This window comes from Vespula vulgaris, chromosome 7 (genome assembly GCF_905475345.1).
Source record: "Vespula vulgaris chromosome 7, iyVesVulg1.1, whole genome shotgun sequence".
Classification (NCBI taxonomy): Eukaryota; Metazoa; Arthropoda; class Insecta; order Hymenoptera; family Vespidae; genus Vespula; species Vespula vulgaris.
The window spans coordinates 4,133,293-4,153,362 of NC_066592.1; the positions used below are offsets into that span (position 1 = coordinate 4,133,293).

Below are 20,070 nucleotides of genomic sequence, written 5' to 3' on the forward strand. Positions count from 1 at the left end.
TCTTTCTATTTTTCCTTTTTTTTTTAACGTTGTTCATTTTTTCTATTAAAATATGGATATATTAATTAAAATGAATCGTGTAACTTGTTAAAACTTAAAATTTTTTAAATCACCACCAAAAAAATTATAGTTGGGTCCACTTGTAATTAAGTAAAAAAAAAAAAAACGATTCTAAGTCCGAAAGAGAAAGAATAGAAAATGATATATACGTTCGTACGAGCTTTATTACCTAAATGTTATTTAATATACGTCTATGTATGAAACAAATCTCACGCGTTAGGTTACACATTCTTGACACAAAACAACTAATTAGAAAAGACAAAGAAAATCATAGCAATGTTGCTAACATGATGACAAAAAGAAAAGATAAAAAAGAAATATTAACAAAAGCTACATCCTTAAGGAACATTATCTTTTTTTTAACTGTTCTTTCAAACAATAAAAGACATCCTTTCTCTACTTCGCTCTCAGTTAAGACGTTTCTTTCTCTCTCTTCTTCTCTCTCTCTCTCTCTCTCTCTCTCTCTCCACTTTTTTCTTTACTCTTTCCTCTTTTAATTCCTTTACGCTCCTAACGCTTTCAAGGGAAGAAAAAGAAAGAAAAAGGGCATTGACGGTGGAACGATCTAGATTACAGAGAGAACGAGTAAATAACGAGCTTTACTTAATTTTCTCCCTCTATCTATCTATCTATCTATCTATCTATCTATCTCTACCTCTTTTTATCTTCTGTATTACATTTTCTTTCTTTTACTATTTTTTTTTTTTTTATTTTGCATTATTTACAAGCAAGAATATAGCAAGAAAGCAGATATTTGTGCGCGTATATACTTATATATGTCGAGAAGATGAAAACGTGAGACGGAAGATAGTCCTGCATAAACGGTAGAGCACGTGCGAGCACTCGACTCTCCTCGATGATGCGAAAACGATACGCGAGGAAAGAGAAGAGAGATGATGATAAAATAAAAGAGAAAAGGGAAGAAAAGTTTAAAAAAAAGAGAGAGAGGAGAGAGAGGGAGAGAGAATGAAAAGAATGAAAAAGAAGAAAACAAAAAAGGAGTAATCGATACTAACGTTGATATAATCGGTTCGATGACTCAGACGAAAGTATGTTCGATGTTGCAAAAAGTTATGCATATGTGTAAGTATATATTCGTTTGTAGTTGTGTAAGATGAAATAAAACACGACGGGGCTTTGTTACCTACGCGCTTATATCCTTTATCCAGGATTATGCGAAAGACGAGTGATCTCGAATGAAAATCCACACATTTATATAAACGATTAAAAGCAAAATAGGTTTTATGAATTATTAAATATTAATTAATAATATAATTATTAAGAATTAAATAATATTAATACGGAAGAGTCACTTTGATTTTTGCATAGAAAATTAATTTACATTCTTCTCTATTTCTTAATTTGATTACCTGATCTAATTTTAAATTAAATTTTCAATTATATCATAGAGAGAAAAGGCACACGACTTTTACGATTCTTACGAAAAAATATTTGATTTTGAATGATATTCCTTGGAATTCTCTCTTCAATCTTAATGGACGTTCAACAAGTATGAGGATATTAGAACGTCTTAATATCGATCGAATTAAATGGAAATCGACGAAAAGCTACTGGGCTAATAAATAAGAACGTACGTACAAGATAGAAAGAGAGAAAGAGAGAGAGAGAGAGAGAAGTAGAGACGAGAAGAGAAGAGAAGAGAGAGAAAAGAGAAGCGAGCATATAATTAATCCGATAGGATAAAAGCGCATCGCGACGGTGGCAATTAAATAAAAGCAGATTACAATCGTTACGGAGCATCTTCTGATCTGTGCTCGTGCTCGTCTCGATCGTTAAGAAAGCGGCGGAACCGTTAGATTGCCATTAGATTATCGCGATCTTTTCTTACACGGAGTCTTTCAAGATGGCTCGATCGCATGAGGGCGAACTAAGCAAGCAAGCAAGCAAGCAACCACCACTAGCAATACCACCATCATCCGATACACGATACAACTCTATATGTATTTGTACACATATGTGTACATATATATATATACATACACACATAAGTCTCTCATTCGCTGTTGCGTGCATGATTATTCTCTCATAACTATTAGCAGCTGCTATTATTACGGTTGCGCATCCCCTGACTTCTTCTTACGGTGCCTCGTTACAATGACGCAATATTGCGTTTACGCAAACTCGCAGGATGCGTCCATGTCGTTCGTTAAAGAGAAAGAGAAAGAGAAAGAGAGAGAGAAAGAGAGAGAGTGAGAGAGTGAGAAAAGTTTAACTGTATGTCAGCGTGACCGACACTATCGCTTTCATGGGAAATGCTTTGTCAGCGCTACTTGCCTCTCTTTTCCTCTTTCACCGAAAGCTGTAACATTAGGACACGTGGATTCATTGTTTCTTTCTTTATTTCTCTGTTTCTAATGCGAGAGAGACAGTGAACACGAACTTACGAAAATCTCTTTTTAGTTTCGGAGTCGTTCAAAACAAAACTTCTCTTCTCTGCCACACGATGAGACACTTTGGCTTAACTTCCGAAAACGAGCGTGTTCCGTTTCGTTAGAATCTCACGGCAATATATTAAATGGTACAAGACGTGTCTCGAATGTATTAAAGGATCTCTAGGACTTCTGTAGGAATTCTATCGAAATATCGTAGATACTCGATAAACCAACGTGTAACAATGTTAAAGATACTTTCAATATCGTTAATAAATTATTTCAATCGTTTCGTTAATAAATTCACACAATATCACGAAATTTTGCATCAAATTACATATCTAGATATTTCATTATAATTTAATTCGCGGACTAACGAATTGTAATCACTTCTAAATAAAAATTATATTAATTCGTATAAACACATTGATTATCTTATTAACAAATACGTGTTAAAAGATTCGTCTCGAAGCATCAGAAACGTCGACGTCGTTGCGAAATATCGAAAAAGATAATAATCGAATCGTTCCGTCACGTAAGGTCGTTTCATCGACGAACGATAACCCCAATCGCATCGAAATAGAAAAATCGATATTACACGAGGCAAGAGAGAAAGAGAAGATCGTTCTCTCTCGATATACCATCGAATTTATTTACCATCGAGGATCGGCTTAACGCGTGTAATTTTCCCTCGACGACATTTCACCCTCTCATTCGTACGATAGTTTCGATTCCCATTCTTTTGTTGTTGAAAACGTGAATTCACGATTGACGGAATTATTTCGCAGTAGCTTTCTCGAAAATCGATTTGCCGCCAAACTGGGCGGCAAAAATCGTCGAATGTTTCGTCATTATCGATAATAAGAAATTTGTCGATGAGGACACGTCGATCGATCGATCGATCGATCGATCGATGATGACACCACTCGTTGTCGTACCACCACCAATCTATTTATTTACTAGAAAAATCTCCTTTGAAAAGAACATACAACCCGCCCCTCGTCCCTCCCGCTCCCTCATCCGTCTTTCTCTATCTCTGTCTCTCTCCCTATCACACTGTTTTCGATTACCTCCTTCTACTCTTCGACACTTCCCTCATATTTCCGTCGAAGACGATGCCCTCGAGAAGTAATACGAGAGAAGAAATTGGAAGGCGGAATTATCTTTGGAATTGTTTACCGTTACGTTGTCGTCACCAGGAGCATCCTTGGGGTCGAATAAAATTTTCTGAAATTACCGATCGACGCGATCCGTCGATGTATCTTTGTACAAGGTGATCTAAAAGTATCGTCAAAAAATATAGTATTCGCAAGAAAAGAAAAGAAAGAAAGGACTGATCGAGATAATGTAAAATAATCTGTAATATTTTGTTCGTAAAAATCATTCGCCTTTCTCCCGCAAAGATTATGATAAATCATCATCGTTTAAAATTTCGCATAACAATATCAATAAGATGATTAAATATTAGAAGTCAAAATTATACCTTATGATTCATCATAATTCTTATAATATTATCAACTTCCGCATCTAAATTGTTCGATTACATTTGTCGAATATCTTGTACGTACTTATACGTATACGTATGTACGTATACGATGACGCGGAGCGACGATTAGGAACTTTCTTCATCGATCGCCAAAGGGTTCGTCGTAATTTCATCTTCATATGCAACGATCGTCTATGTATAAGTACAAGATATTTCAATTGGCTTTTGCGTCTCGAAAAACTAGCAAGACAATCAAACGTATTTATATATCTAATACTTTCTCTAATTAAGTAATATAATTTTCTGGAAAATTAAAAGCAATTGAAGAAAGTTAATCGTAAGTAATTTCTTTCTTTTTTCTTTTCATGACATTGTTTCATAATCTGAAAGATGTTATATTTATTCATTCGTACATCTTAAGTTATTATTTTTAATAATGAAAGAACATTGTTTTAAATTCGTTAAAGAGAAAAATAGATAGAAAGAAAGACAGAGCGAATAAAGCCGGCATGTAGATATATACGAAGTAATAAAAGTAAATTAAGTAAGGCAAGGAGTAATTAAAGTTTTATATACATAAGAGCGAGATGTTGTTGTACGAAATGTATGTAACGATTAGAAAAATATGAAAATAATGAAGCACCTACAATGGTACTACTTTACTTGATATTACTACGTGACGTAAGTCGAAATTGATCGTAAATCTTTAATATATAATTTCACGCGAAATAAAATAATGAGGTAGATCTAAAAATACTCTTAATTAAATAAGTGAATAAAGAAATATCCGTAAGAGATCGGATTGATTACATAACTCTCGTCTTGATGCTATCCCCGTCTTAATGTTTACTGCATTATGACATTGGCTCGCGATTTTTCAACGACCTTTTTCGCCCGGTAACGATCACTTTCCTTTCTTGATAATACAAGCTTTTCCTGTACCGAGCGAAATCATTATAATCCGCGTAATTACGCGACGCGTTCTCAAGAATCCAAGTATGTAGATATAGTATATATTGGTCTCGGTACATACTAGGTGGGTCATAAGTTCCAAACATGGTCGAAAGTTTCTTTAAGTTAATTTAAAAATCGATTACCCTATTTCGAGACCTTTAACGTTGATCTTTTCTCTCTCAAATTGTAAAACGAGTCCCTATAAGGTTTGTAGTTTCAAATATATGAGAGAGAAATGGAACGAGAAAAAGAAAAGAAAAGAAAAGAAAAGAAAAGAAAAGAAAAGAAAAGAAAGATGTCTAAATATTATCCTCAGAATTAACTCAATCAAGAGTAATTGATTTATAAAATCACTTAGTTTCGATTCACCACGTATATAGATACATATATTGCTTATATACACACTTGAACCAAAGACATGCAAGACATACGAGAGGTACGAAAGAAAGAGAGAGAGAGAGAGAGAGAGACAAAGAAAAGATTTTCTTTTCTAGTATCGTGTGGGCGTAAGTGATGCGCATGAAAGAAGGAGCCACGTACTCGTAGGACCATCTGTTACCAACAACGTACATACATAGTTTTCTTCTATCATCTACAAGATCGAAACTCGAGAGAGCGTGGACGAACGTGTAGCGAAACGAACGCGCTACCTCCCTCTTCCCCTTCCACCTTACCTCCACCCTTACCCTCACCCTCACCCTTGCCTCTCCAAACCCCACCAATTCTTAGAGAATACTTCAGATATTACGACAGGGTACTATACTCTCGAACAAAGGATGCTGAGCGCGTTCTTCGATAAGTCGTAAAGATCGCTTTTTTATCGTCGTTCATCGAAGGACATTCCGGGAAAAACATTGATCACATTGTCTTGTTTCTTGGCTTTTTTCTCCTTTTTTCTTCTTTTTTCTTTTTCAAGTATTCCCGAGCTAATGAATCACTATGAATTTTTATCGGAATACTGACCTTATAAGTATGTATTTACAAACGTTTCTATTCACGTTGTAATGAATTAAAAGAAAGAAAAATATAGATCAAATGCGGAACTCTTTGGAATATTTTAATTACATTATTATTATTGTTAATAATAGTAGCAATAATAGCAATAATAATATTATAATAGTATTAGTATTATTATTACTATTATTACCATTATCGAAAGTTAAAATTCATATCAGGAATTGATAGTAAAAAAATATGTTAAAAACAAAATAAAGAAAGAGATAAAAGGACATAAAATAATGTGATAATTAAATGGCAAAATTATAAATTCAATACGACAGTGCAATGATACAAGTTTTAAAGAGAAAACAAAAAACAAAAGAAAAAGAAAAGAAGAAACAGGAAAAAGCAACGAATTTACATTTACTTTCACTGGTACTGTTATGCCAGATCGCATAGAAGACATCGCGAGAACGTTTGATACACGATGCTCCTATTTCCTTTGCGCCATTGCTTCGAGGCTTTCTTCTGCACGATAGTCTGAAGCAAACGCTTTTTTTCAATCAATTTTATGAGATCGAAACAAGATGCTCGGATTCAAGCTGCATCGCCATTCTGTGCGCGCCCAACTTTATCTTCATCGTTCGAACGAGTTCGGTCACGAGTAATTCGAGTATCGAGTGCCACACAAATTTTCTACCCCTATATATCAACAACAACCGCTTTCTCTCCAAGTTATGGTAAGAGAAAGGGAGGGAGAAATAGAGATAGAGATAGAGAGAGAGAGAGAGAGAAAAAGAGAAAGAAAGACTTGTATACCATTTGAAGAAATGATTCTGTTTAGAAGGATCGTGAATCGATTGGATATTGAACAATTCAAATAGAAATACGTGAAAGATGAAATTTGTTATTTTTTTCTTTTTCTTTTTATCAACGGTTAAAGTGCGCACGTTGGCCTTAAAACTTGCCAGCGGCAACTCGACATCTACACACATATGCACACAGACATATATGTATATACATTTAGCAGAACCTTCTCAAGAGGATCTTTATCAGCGAACGAATCTTCGCGAGATTTCGCGAAAGGATCGAAACCGTTTAGGCGATCCTTTTCGCGCGTTGAATGACCCTGCTATTATTTCACCGCCTCTCTTTCTCTTTTGCCCTATTGTGCAAACACAAGAGGCAGAGAGACGAGCCGCCACCGTTAAGAGCCACGTGGAACGAATCACGTAATATGGCTCGCAAGTTAGCAATGAAAAGTATAAATTGATTTATTTTCAACTACCTGTCAACTGTCCTAGAAAAGCTAAGCTTATTCGTTTCTTCGTGCCTCCGGCTCTTTGTCGGTTCGTTTGTTATCCTTTCGAAGGTAAGTGTAAGTCGAAGGTAACATCTCTCTCTTTCTCTCTCTCTCCCTTCTTATCACTCTTTTCTTAAGGCTATTCACCACCTTTCGCTCGTAATATGCAACTCCAACGACAGATATGGACAAAATATGAACTACAAAAGCAATAGACAAAAATTGTCCTCAAAGTTGCGCCTGTTATATCGGTGCATAAACTTACGTAAAACATACTTCGAAATATGCAGCCATTCGATCGGTAATACTTGCGTTATATAATCTAAATATACACCTCGAATATCGCAAGTAATACCGACCTCTGAGAAAGAAGAAGAAAAGCAAGAAAATTAAAGAAAAAGACAAAAAAAAAAGATGCGACAGAACGTGTACGAGTGTGAAATTTATGGAACAAAAAACAAGGGGTAGCTCTTAAAGATAGCTTCCAAAATCGAAGTTGATTTTGAAAAAAAGAAAGAGATCATTCCAAGACCTCTCCCAAGGGTTTCTCTCAAGGATCCCACCCGAAAGAAACTAGAATAATTAATCTAGAATAATTTTGTATACGGCTATTCGCTCGATAGTACTGAAGTCATATTAGATTCCGTTTTATCGCGAACAGTACAAACCAACTTTCCAACAAAATTTCACCACGTGAAGGTTACTGAAATTTTACAGACTCGTATAACGATCAGTCTACTCTTTTATATTATTATTATTAATACTAAAAAAAATCAAAGCAAAGCAACGGAATGATCGTCGCTTCACGATAATTCAAATCTCAAACAAAAGTAAATGAGAATAATTGAGAGTAAATGATAATTAATGAATTATCATTTTTCTGCGAGTTTCTCTACGAAATTATCTTAGTATTCTTCTATAACTATCCGTCTGTTTATCTATCGTCTATTATCAAACGTAGAAAATGTAAGTACTTTTACGAGAATTGACGTTCCTAATACTATCTAGAAAACGATCAGTCACCATCTTACGTATAGCAGACTCGTCGCAACATTGAAAGTTTCGATTTTTTACTATTAAGTACAATACTGTTTAGTACGTACTTAATAGTAAAAAACTTAAGTACAATACTATTAAACGTTCGTGCTTTCCAAATTTCAAACAAATCAACGAAATCCATGGTACGACTTAATTGCACCCGCGATACCTACACCTGTGCCCACTAACGCTTTCTATCTATCCTATACGGAATTGTTACGAAGATATAGCTTTCACGAATTTTTAAAAAAGCATTATTTTTATGTATAAATTATTCTCGGAAAAATATCATTCTTTACAAGACTTTTTTCAAAGAAAATAAAACTTTTTCAAACATTCGTAAAAACCGTGTTCTCGCTTGAACACGTGCGAATCTTTGAAATAAAATCTTCTTCGTCAAAATTGTTCAAAAATTATGCCTCCACTCATTGGTGGCATAAACCATCATAATATGTACAATTCAAATCGGATTAATAAAATCTTAGAACATAATTATGTGTATTTGAGAAATGGTTTGATCTTAATCTATTAAACGGAGAAAATTTTCGATTGATGTAAACGTGAATGTATGAAATTTATTTTGATTAAAAATAAAACTGTTTGAATGTAGACAGAAAACTTTGAAAAAAATTTATTGAATTATAAAATTCTTTTCTTTTCTTTTTTTCTTTTTTTTTATTTTTTTATTTATATTTTCCTAACTGAAATGAGAAACAAATGATTTATCTACTCTTATATAAGAAACAAAATGTTCATAACAAGTTTATCTCATTTTTTCCGGTTAACAGGTTAAGTGCATAATAATACGAAATAATCATTCATTATCGTTATCAGATAAATGTCAGATTGATGTGATACTTTACCATGATTCATCGACGATAATTTCGCTGCAATAATCGAATAGAAAAATCATACTAACTGGTATTACTGACTCAATGTATTACGTTAGTTTTCAAACAGAAATACATTCAACTTTTACTCAAACCTGACTGTTCCTGGAAAAAATTTAATTGTTAATTAGATTCCTTGTTTATACAAATTTTAATATCTTTTTTCTTTGCTTATGGATTAGATAGTATTAAATATGTACCTTTAAAAGAATTATAAAGAATAAACGATACGTTTTTTATAAATCTTGATCTGCACACAGATATCTCAATGCGCATTTCTACAAAATTCTTATAATTCTGTTGATCATGGACACGACGCGCCATCTACAGAAATTTTACTGGAATATAGATAAAAGCACTACTTTTACACATTGGATAAAATAGTCCAAAATTAAAAAATATTAAAAAAACTCCAATTTATATATACGTATATACACTTGAAATCGACTAAAATATCTATATAATACTTATATGATTCTGATAACATTTCAAAATTGACAAAGTATAAAATTAAAATGTATTCGCGTATACGTAATATATATATATATATATATATATATATATATATATATATATATATAGACATATCGTTTAAATTGCGAATATCTATGCGTTGGCTTATCGAATACATTTCCAACAAAGATATAATATCATTGGTCAAACCGGTTTTCGGATCATTGATTAAGCCGGTTTTCGAGTTGGTAAGTAGTGTAAATTAAAATTCGCTTGCATGGAAAGGTGGCTTTAGGCGAAACCGGTAGCGTTGATGCTTCGTCCAAATAAGGCGAAGGGCGGGAACAAGTGTATATGTGAGGGAGGATAAAGATGTGTGAGTGGTGATGCGATGGAAAGCTGGTTGGGTGGACGAGGTGGTCGACGAGTTCGCTGGAATCTGTCGCCAACTGTGGTGCCGAGTGCACGTGTTCGTTTTCTCTAGATATATATGTGGTTTGTCATATTCAAGGAACTCCGGCGGCCTCATACTGTTTAAATAAAACTCTGTGACATTTAATATCCCCGCGAGTTTAAACATATATTACATTGAAAATTGTATTATAACGTTAAAGAAAATATACATTACCTCGGGATACACATTTTCTGCCGTGTTGTGAGAGACATCTGCGTAGAAAAGAAATCTTTTTGTGTACCACCATATCTTTTGATACGCCAAAAGGTTTCAAGTACCGGAACGGTAGGAGTCCAAAGTGTTTGTAGAAACACACACAACAGGTACTACTACCTATAAAAAAAAAAAAAGAGTATTCTATCTATAGACGCTAGCCTTTTTTCAAATACCTTCTCTTGGTGCTTCTGTGTGTGTGTATGCATGTCTGTGTATTACTTGTAACAATAAAAATACAACAAGTGGTAAGAGTCATTGAACATGATTTGTTATTAATAGGAAACGGCAGATCCGACTTTAGCCGATGTCTAAGGCTATTTAAAGGTCAAAACATCAGGAAGAAAAGGATAGAAGTGATATAGAAATGTCATATGAAACAAGTAAGAATTAAATTTTTTTTATATCAATGTCATTATTAAAATGTATATATATATTTTTTTGTTAACTAATCTCTTTTAATATTCTTCGAATTTTATTAATAATAAATATTTTATAAAAAAAAAAATTTTTTTAAGTACCTTCACAGAATTAACTTCCTAAAACATCTACAATGTCCTATGAATTTAGTTATCATTATCAAATATTTATGATAAGATAAATTTATTTCATTTTTTCCATCAATATCACTCTCATATTTTGTTACATTTTCTTAGAAATTTATATTTTAATTATAAATTACAGAATATATATTTGCTGCATTGCCCAAGACACAAAGAGGGCAACCTCTTGTACTAGGTGGAGATCCAAAAGGAAAAAATTTCTTATATACCAATGGTAATAGTGTCATCATCAGAAATATTGATGTAAGTAGATTTCTATTGCTAATCTTCTTACAATCCTTTCGTAAATTTCTTAAATATTTTATCTTTTTACGACTATGTGTGTCTTTGCCTGTATTAGAATCCAGCAATTGCTGATATTTATACAGAACATTCTTGCCCTGTAAACCTTGCCAAATATTCTCCAAGTGGTTTTTATATAGCATCAGGTGGTAAGTATATTTTGCAAAATATATATTATCGATATTAAAAAAAAAGAAATTAATATTTAATAAATATTACATAATTTATATTATATAGATCAATCTGGAAAAGTACGTATTTGGGATACTGTGAATAAAGAACATATTTTAAAAAATGAATTTCATCCAATTGGTGGACCAATCAAAGACATTGCTTGGTCGCCCGACAGTCAACGCATGGTTGTAGTCGGTGAAGGAAGAGAGAGGTATTTACTATGTACTGTTAGATATCACTACATTTTTTTTATCCATAATTAAGTCAGAGCAATATTTATAATATATCTATGTAACATTTTATAGATTTGGACATGTATTTATGGCAGAAACTGGTACATCTGTGGGTGAAATATCTGGTCAAAGTAAGTCTATCAACTCTTGTGACTTCAGACCGACAAGACCATTTAGATTGATTACTGGTAGTGAAGATAATACTATTGCTGTTTTTGAGGGCCCACCATTTAAGTTCAAGTATGCTAAGATATGGCTCATATATCTTGTATATAAAGGGTTTATAATACTATTCCTTACTTATTACTATTTCCATTTATCTAGAATGACGAAACAAGAACACACCCGTTTCGTGCAAGCTGTACGTTATTCGCCAAGTGGAAATTTATTTGCATCTGCAGGCTTTGATGGGAAAGTATTTATATACGATGGAACAACGTCTGATCTTGTCGGTGAAGTTGGCTCTCCTTCACATCAAGGTGGTGTTTACGGGGTACAGAACACATATTTTTTCTTTCATCTATAACTCTAATTCACTCATATATATACATATATAAAACAAAATAAAAAATAAGTTATATATTTTCAGGTCAGCTGGAAACCAGATGGCACTCAATTATTAACAGCATCAGGAGATAAAACGTGTAGATTATGGGATGTAGAAACTCGATCCTTAATTAGTGAATTTAATATGGGAACTACGGTTGATGATCAACAAGTTTGTACATGTTAATGACAATTTTGATTAAAATACAGATGGAGCTTTTCTATAAAATCTATTTCTTACAGGTTAGTTGTTTGTGGCAAGGTGTACACTTATTATCTGTTTCTCTCAGTGGATTTATCAATTACTTGGATGTTAATAATCCTTCAAAACCTATAAGAATAATAAAGGTATATACACTATTTCATAGAATAAGTACTTTCTATGTACATCTTTCTATTGTTTATAAATTATTTCATATATTCAATTATTATATATATTTTTTTTAGGGTCATAACAAGCCAATTACTGTTCTAACATTGAGCCCTGACAGATCAACCATTTACACAGGATCTCACGATGGTTACATAACTAGTTGGAATGCAGAAACAGGCGAAAATGATCGTGTACGAGGAAACGGTCATGGAAATCAAATTAATGGAATGAAAGCTGCCAAGAATATTTTATACACTGCTGGCATTGATGATACTTTAAGGTCTGTAGACATAGAAACGTGTGCGTATTCAGATAACTCTATCAAATTGGATTCTCAACCACGAGGCTTAGATGTTTTCGAGGATAAGGTTATTGTCGCTTCTGTACGGCAGGTAATTGATAAAATGTTTAAAAATATCTTTTACTATATTTTTAATACTTGAGTATTCAAAAAATATCAATATTTTTCCTCTAGGTAATAGTTACACAAGATGGTCGAAAAGTATCAAGTACACCGACCGAATATGAACCGTCATGTGTGTCAATTAATCAAGATAACGCGGACGTAGCTATAGGATCGGCATCAGACAATAAAGTTAGTTCAAAACATATACATATATATGTCTGTGTGTATATATATATATATATATGAATATAAAAATAGTTACTTCACAATATATGAGCGAATCTTGTATAATATAGATGCAATACACACAGAAGTTATATAATTTCTAATGGTCTGATTTACAGGTTTATATTTATGGATTAGTAGGAACAACTTTAACACAAAAGACTGAAGTAGTACATTTAGGTCCAGTTACTGATGTTGCATACAGTCCTGACAATAAATATTTAGTAGCCTGTGACGCAAATCGAAAAGTTGTCCTTTATGCTGTTCCAGAGTATAAGGTATATTATATTTCGTTAGATATATTTATAACCGTTAGAAATATTTGATTATTTGCCATTGTGTTATTTTTATAGCCTGCTCACAATAGAGAATGGGGTTTCCATAATGCAAGAGTAAATTGTGTTGCATGGTCACGTGATTCAGAAATGGTTGCTAGTGGAAGTTTAGACACTACGATTATTATTTGGAGCGTATCCAATCCAGCCAAGCATACGATTATAAAAAGTAAATCTATCTAATTAGATCGCCTAACGACTCTGTGCAATTAAAGCATCATCAGATTATGTACTTACGAATTAAAGAAAGGCAATTAACAAGCTTATTATGTTTCAGATGCTCATCCGCAAAGTCAAATTACACGTTTAGTTTGGTTGGATGAAGAAACTTTGATATCAGTTGGTCAGGACTGTAATACTAAAATGTGGCGTATAGAAAAAATTTAATTATCTTTTTAAAGTATTATACAAGTTTTTTGAAAAAGCTGAGCTTTGGATGTATTTTATTTATTTAATTAGTAGCTTGAACATAATGTATATTATTTTTAAATACGATTCTTGATATACAACACGGGAGATGAGTAATTATGTGATTTGTTTCTATCTAATGAAATAATTAATCCTCGGTTAAAGTTCTTAAATCCTGATATGAGTATTATATAAAAACTTTCTTTTCTTACAACTATAATTAATTATAAATATATCTAAATATTATATCTCAACGATTTTCTTATATGCGTACGTATAAACGTTTTGTTACAAGCTTTGTACAATTTCTAGACAAGTTTGAATTTCATAAAGAAAAAAAGCATTAAAATTAATTGATTATGTTCTCCTTTATTAAAATGGTAACGGTAACAAGACAACAATAACAATTTAAAAACGGGGGAATCTGTATTAGCCTGAACACATTTCACTTTATCTGTAAAATTACAGATATAACAAGAGAAAAACTATATTATTTATATTTATACATTTAATGTCTTTCATTAATCTGAAGCAGAGATCATAACTACTACAGAAATGATAACAATGGATCATTTATTTTCAAAATATTACTAATAAAACATTCTCAAATTGGTCTATACTTACAAATAATTCCCCTCTAAGATGGAAATGTATATTATTCGGTGTCTGTGGCGAAGAAATAACAATCTATTGTTTTGGAGTGTTGTACCGTGAACGTTTTTGGGGTGTAGCTACTGGATGTCTATATGAAATATGTTTTCTTAAAGCATCCCGTGACCGTGAGACGTGTGAGCATGCTGTGCAACTGTATGAGCTGTTACTGTGAGTTTCCATGTGCACTCGTAAATTGTATTGATTACTTAATTGTTTACCACAAACGTGACATGTAACACTAGATTTATTGTAAATGTGTGAAGTTCTATTAGATGCGGTTGAGCCAAGGAACTTGAAGTTTGAATCCCAAATAGGCGGTTTTACGTCTGTTCGCAATGTGTTCATATCTTCTGATACTGAAGCAGTTTCATCCATCGCATTATCTGTATACCCTTTCTCAATGTATTTGTTGGATGATGCATTAATAAGACCAGGTACCTTTTCTCTCTGGTTTAATTTTGCATTTATCGAATAATACGGCGTTGTCTTTACACAATATGGTATACTTTCTTGTTCATTATAAGATTCTTCTTCCAAATTAGGCACAACTTCAGGCATTGATAGTGATTCTATCGATTCTGTCCCAGTCACGCAGTCTTTAGTTTCTTTCTTTATTGTTTCTTCAACCAGTGTCTTCTCTGGAGGTTGAGTTGTCACAGGAGATTGAACGCATAAGCCATTATCATGCCTTGGATTTTTCTGTAATAAGTAAACGTTTTCTAATGATGAAAACCTAACAATAATTATATCTGATATTAATATCAATGAGAAAGCTTTGTAATTCGTAGGATCCATTAAATGCTGTATATACCTATCATATATATAGTTTTTTTTTTTTTTTTTTTTTTAACAGTTGAGAATTCCCAATATTGCTAATAAATTCATCCATGCAATATCTCTCAGATCACACAATAAGAATAAGAAAGGACACTTCTTAGATAATAAATGTTATAGACATCACAAATATTAAAGCATTATTCTGCAAAATGAGCAAACATTTAGACCACAGCTATAAATTTCCATAAAAGAGTTTAGTAACATGATGATTTATGGAAAAAGCTATTTTAGATATACCTGTAAATTCATTCTATGGGGTAAGGTTCCATGGGATGCATCCACTTGCATTTAGTTGCAACACACACAACGATCTTGATCTCGTGGATATCGTTTGTATTCATTATCGTTCCTTTGATGCACGTATGAATATTATATGCAGCAGATAATTCCACCGTGAGGTACTTCTTGAGGAACGACATTGAATGTTTAAGTGACCTGAACAAAACAACACGATCCTAGGGTAATATAAAGAGATTAAAAGGAAAAAGCAACAGTGCAATTTGTTTTAGAATATTATACCATTATAGATTCATAGAGGTATACGCTCAAAAGTTGGTTCCTCCACTACAAATTTATTTAATACAATATTTTTTAAATACTTCTCTATTCGACAATACACATAGTATTCAAATAAATATATTTTGTTTTGTTTTTATTAATAATCTACTTTATGAAAAAAAATAACAAAAATGCATGAGAGACATAAAAGGTAATGAAACACACAGACAGGGGTTTAAACATTAACCCAGGTTGAGTTAGCCAATTGGTTGCCACAAATTTTTATCTAGGCTTTTAAGTCAAGATGGAGGAAGCAATCTTGCAGGACAGATAAAGGGCAATTTTTTGATTATTGGGATTCTTGCAAGAACATATAATACCTTATTGTAACAATTAATGTCACAATAATTATAATATGAATTTTCTAACATTCTGACATGCAGCCTACAGACACAAGGTAGTATAATTAAATGTAAAGAATAAATTCATTTTATCATATGATTTTCAATAGTTCTATAGTACAAGAAGTCAATGTATAAATCATTTAATCCTTTATCAATTGAAAAAAAATCCTCAAAATGATTTTAAAACATAACTAGAAATAAGATTTTAATCTTTTTCTTTTTTCTCTTTATATATAATCTCTCATAGATCACACCCTATATAATGAAGCTTCAAAGGTACCACACAAACTTGTCATATGACTATAAATATATTATATAACAAAGTTTCAAATGAAGCAGCAATAACTTGCACACTTTGTCATATATATTTTGAAACATGAAGGAACATCATCTTACCCCACCAATATCAGCTAAGCCACGAATATGTAAAGTATTTGCCATAGCTAAAAGTGCAGGTAATTGCTCTTGATAAATATTTACTTCTCCACTGTACATAAATGTAACTAATGCACACAAATTTCCATATTCCATGCCTGGTAATATGATGACTGGATGCTGTAAAGAGCTTAAGTCCTACAAAAATTAATCATAAATAAAAGAAAATTGTATAACATGCTCTTATATCATCTAATTGTTTACAATTTGATCAGATTTATAACACTTGTATTATATTATACATACCTTAAACAATTCTTTGAAATAATAACTACAAGCCGAAAGTATAATTTTATGAGCATGAATGTGTCTTCCTCCTGCACTTAAAGTAACATCTGTTAAATGCCCACCGTCAAGTAACTTTGGCAAAGAACTCAATAGAGTATTTTGAAAATTATGCCACCGTAAACAAAACTGTTGTCCTTCCATGTTTCTTTGCTATGCAAAAAAATTTATTATTCATGCAATAATAGGAAAAAAAAATCTATATATATTTCTATATCACAAATACGTTCTTTTAATTATCACATTCTCGTTTAAATAAATATAATTTCAATTATTATTATTCCAACCACGTAATTACTCACGTAAATGTAATAATAAACTAAATAATAAGGTTATGAATGTTTGGTAGTGCGATCTTAAATAAAAGTATCACTTGTAATAACAAAGGCGATACCTTGCGACGAATTAAGATATAATTGGCTGCCACTTAGACGGTGCACTCAGAGACAGACAATACTATTTATTTAATCAGGTTGTAGGTTCCAGCCAAATCTATTATTGTACTCAGGTATGGCTGGAGGAAACGGCGAATATTGGCACGATAGTTTCTTTCTCAATTGATTTTTCGATTGAAATGCGCGACGATTATTAACGAAAATAAAATAAGAACGAATATTGATAAAATAATTAATCGATCGGGCTTACCTTTAAAATTAAGTATTTTTTCCAAGATTAACTAATATACTTGGCATGGACGACACTTCGTTGAACTTCGCGTTCATATGGCAATCGGCATTAGGGTAACTAAGCTCGTACCAACTCATACAGAATAAAATAGATAGGATTTTATTAGTTACGTTCTCATTACCAATAGATTCGCTAAGTTCGTTACTATTTGTCCTTCCTCTATAATAAACTATCGCACGGAATTTAAAAACGATTTGATCACTTCAGTTATATATTTTTTGTAACTTCAATCAATATGTTGGTTAGATAATGAGTTCAGAAAGAAATGGATAAATTGTAGCAATCGAAACACACTTTTGGAATAAATATTCATCACAAAATCAATTTAATATTATAAAAGTGCTTGTATTTACTTTATGAAGTTAAGCGCTCAAACGATGATAAACCAAAGAAAACGAAACATTAACCAATCAAGTATTATCGCAAACATGATTGGTTAAAATATTTCACACGGTTTTACATAGCGCGAAGTTTAATTACGAACAAAATTCAATGTGATATTAATCGAATGTAATCTTTACAATAATAGCAATAGATTTCTATATAAATTGTATATAAATTTTCTTTGTTAACGGTATTATGATACTTATATAACTGCCGTACTGTTTATATAATATAACGTTCTTCTCTTCGGACATATGTATTACGTATTTGCTGGCATATGTTATAGGTTAGATGATTGTGTAGACGTTACGTTCTGAAGTTAGATTATATTTATTTGTTAACGATATAAGCAGGCCCTTTATTTTTTTACACGAAAATTATGATATTATTAAAAGGAAATTCTCAATCAATATATTATTCGATATATAAATATGTCTTATTTATCATATTCGTTATAAGTACTGCATCACTTTTTATATATTTAAATAGAATCCAACCACATTATTTTATTGATGAAATGTTTCATATACCTCAAACTTTGCAGTATTGTGATGGAAATTTTACAGTGGTAAACAGTGTTTCTTTTTTCATAATTTTTACTGATATTAATAGCAACGAATAGTTTATAATATATGTTAAATTATTTCTTTACTTTTAGTGGGATTCTAAAATAACAACTTTACCTGGCCTATATTTTCTTAGTGCTGCAATATTATCTCCTGTAAATCTTTGTAATATATTGTATATAAGATGTATCAATTTATTTGGTACATTCGCAAATCTTTACCTTACTTATTCTTTGATGAAACAAATACATAAAAATAAGTGGGAAGACTGGATGCAGTTAGAAATAGCATATAATATTACAATGTTCCCTCCATTGTTTTTCTGGTTTTTTCTATATTATACGGATGTTGTATCTGTTAACATCGTTTTGTTGATGTTATTATTACATTTTCGAACATATTACAAAATTTCAGCTTTCGTTGGTATGTATAATAATTTATAATATTTATTTTCCTTTTGTATTTAGCAAGCATATATATTATTTGAATGAATAAGAGTATGTATTGTATTTGTTATGTTATATAGGATTATTAAGTATACTGATCAGACAAACAAATGTCATTTGGGTTATATTTCTTGCCATGGAACGTCTTGTGGATTTATTACATCAACATATGCAAAAACCTATAACGTCTAATGTCATAAATACACCAATTCATTTAAAGGTAAGTAAAAATATTGTGTTTAAGAGCAAATATATCACATATTTTTATATAATTTTTGTGAACAACATATGATAAGATTATGTATTTTCTAGTTATTATGGAAGAGTATAATGGACAAAGTAAATATTGGTAAAATTTCATTTATTAAATTCCTTATTGAAATAAGTATTAATCTTTTTCCCTACATAATAGTAGGTGTAATATTTTTAATCTTTCTTATTTGGAATGGAGGTATTGTAGTTGGAGATCATACTGCACATGTACCTGTGATTCATATATCACAATTATTTTATTTTTCTGTTTTTATATTTTCTTTCTTATGGCCCTACATGATTCCACATTATTTAAAATTTTTTCAAAATATTCAGAATCACTGGATCTTATCGAGTCTCATTTTTGCACTTATAACAGTTATAGTCCATTGTAATACTCTTGTTCATCCATATGTATTAGCAGATAATAGGCATTATACATTTTATATATGGAACAAATTTATGGGCAAATATGTTATTTTCAGATATATCTTAATACCTGTATATTGTTTTACGATTTATAGTACACTGTATGGTATAAGTCATATAAGATTTGCAACACAAATTAATTTTATTTTCTGCACAGTTATTGTTCTTATACCACAATTATTATTAGAACCACGATATTTTATTATCCCATATATCTTTTATCGTTTAAGTATGAGAAAACCCAAAACTTGGCAAATTGTAATGGAATCATTTACGAATTCAATTATTAATTTTTTACAATTTTTTATATTTGTTAACAAAGTATTTTATTGGGAAGATCAAACTTATCCCCAAAGAATATCTTGGTGAGATAATAATTTCGAAAATATATAGTCGATTAATCGTTAATAAAGCCATGAATCTATTTTGATCAGATTCAAAAAGCACATATATCATTAATAGTATATT

The 20,070-nt window shown here is 31.6% G+C and overlaps 4 protein-coding genes across 7 annotated transcripts in view; 2 read left to right on the forward strand and 2 right to left on the reverse strand.

Annotated features, from left to right (window-relative positions):
• The window catches only part of LOC127064981 (collagen alpha-1(III) chain-like), a 35,375-nt gene extending 25,893 nt beyond the window's left edge, over positions 1-9,482 (reverse strand). For both annotated transcript variants that reach the window (XM_050996727.1, XM_050996729.1), the window contains exons 1-2: positions 9,261-9,482; positions 9,034-9,165 (exon numbers count right to left, since the gene is read on the reverse strand). The gene's annotated coding sequence lies outside the window, so the exon portion shown is untranslated. The remainder of the gene's footprint in view (positions 1-9,033; positions 9,166-9,260) is intronic.
• A 367-nt stretch (positions 9,483-9,849) lies between these two features.
• LOC127064970 (actin-interacting protein 1) lies at positions 9,850-13,850 on the forward strand. The gene is made up of 14 exons (XM_050996692.1): positions 9,850-10,290; positions 10,463-10,563; positions 10,865-10,986; positions 11,084-11,174; positions 11,263-11,410; positions 11,505-11,672; positions 11,757-11,925; positions 12,022-12,150; positions 12,222-12,326; positions 12,426-12,743; positions 12,827-12,946; positions 13,102-13,260; positions 13,336-13,486; positions 13,595-13,850. Exons 2-14 carry the CDS (start codon positions 10,548-10,550, stop codon positions 13,702-13,704), a joined length of 1,806 nt encoding a protein of 601 aa, XP_050852649.1. The 5' UTR covers positions 9,850-10,290; positions 10,463-10,547; the 3' UTR covers positions 13,705-13,850.
• A 224-nt stretch (positions 13,851-14,074) lies between these two features.
• On the reverse strand, positions 14,075-17,945 carry LOC127065139 (protein abrupt). 3 transcript variants are annotated; one of them, XM_050997075.1, is made up of 5 exons: positions 17,484-17,945; positions 17,233-17,352; positions 16,800-16,991; positions 16,515-16,691; positions 14,075-15,078 (listed from the first exon to the last, which is right to left on the reverse strand). In XM_050997075.1, the coding sequence occupies exons 3-5, from the start codon at positions 16,980-16,982 to the stop codon at positions 14,413-14,415; spliced, it is 1,026 nt and encodes a 341-aa protein (XP_050853032.1). In that variant the 5' UTR covers positions 16,983-16,991; positions 17,233-17,352; positions 17,484-17,945; the 3' UTR covers positions 14,075-14,412. The 3 variants fall into 3 exon arrangements, with proteins under 3 accessions (XP_050853032.1, XP_050853033.1, XP_050853031.1); XM_050997076.1 differs by lacking the exon at positions 17,233-17,352 and having other exon boundaries at positions 16,800-16,986; XM_050997074.1 differs by lacking the exon at positions 17,233-17,352.
• Positions 17,946-18,148: 203 nt separating this feature from the next.
• On the forward strand, positions 18,149-20,052 carry LOC127064974 (putative Dol-P-Glc:Glc(2)Man(9)GlcNAc(2)-PP-Dol alpha-1,2-glucosyltransferase). Its single transcript, XM_050996702.1, has 4 exons — positions 18,149-18,477; positions 18,568-18,898; positions 19,002-19,141; positions 19,234-20,052. Exons 1-4 carry the CDS (start codon positions 18,289-18,291, stop codon positions 19,969-19,971), a joined length of 1,398 nt encoding a protein of 465 aa, XP_050852659.1. The 5' UTR covers positions 18,149-18,288; the 3' UTR covers positions 19,972-20,052.
• The last annotated feature ends 18 nt before the right edge of the window (positions 20,053-20,070 follow it).

Excerpts from the sequence above, each read along its gene's own strand:
- LOC127064970 (XM_050996692.1), top strand. Across the intron at positions 12,151-12,221 it reads CTACGGTTGATGATCAACAA|GTTAGTTGTTTGTGGCAAGG; the intron begins GTTTGTACATGT and ends TATTTCTTACAG. Across the intron at positions 12,947-13,101 it reads GATCGGCATCAGACAATAAA|GTTTATATTTATGGATTAGT; the intron begins GTTAGTTCAAAA and ends TCTGATTTACAG.
- LOC127065139 (XM_050997076.1), bottom strand. The coding sequence starts at position 16,982 with ATGGAAGGACAACAGTTTTGTTTACGGTGGCATAATTTTCAAAATACT. Across the intron at positions 16,692-16,799 it reads ATTTCAAAGAATTGTTTAAG|GACTTAAGCTCTTTACAGCA; the intron begins GTATGTATAATA and ends TAATTTTTGTAG. Across the intron at positions 15,079-16,514 it reads GCTTAGCTGATATTGGTGGG|AAAAATCCAAGGCATGATAA; the intron begins GTAAGATGATGT and ends TACTTATTACAG.
- LOC127064974 (XM_050996702.1), top strand. The coding sequence starts at position 18,289 with ATGATATTATTAAAAGGAAATTCTCAATCAATATATTATTCGATATAT. Across the intron at positions 18,478-18,567 it reads GTGATGGAAATTTTACAGTG|TGGGATTCTAAAATAACAAC; the intron begins GTAAACAGTGTT and ends CTTTACTTTTAG. Across the intron at positions 19,142-19,233 it reads ATACACCAATTCATTTAAAG|TTATTATGGAAGAGTATAAT; the intron begins GTAAGTAAAAAT and ends TGTATTTTCTAG.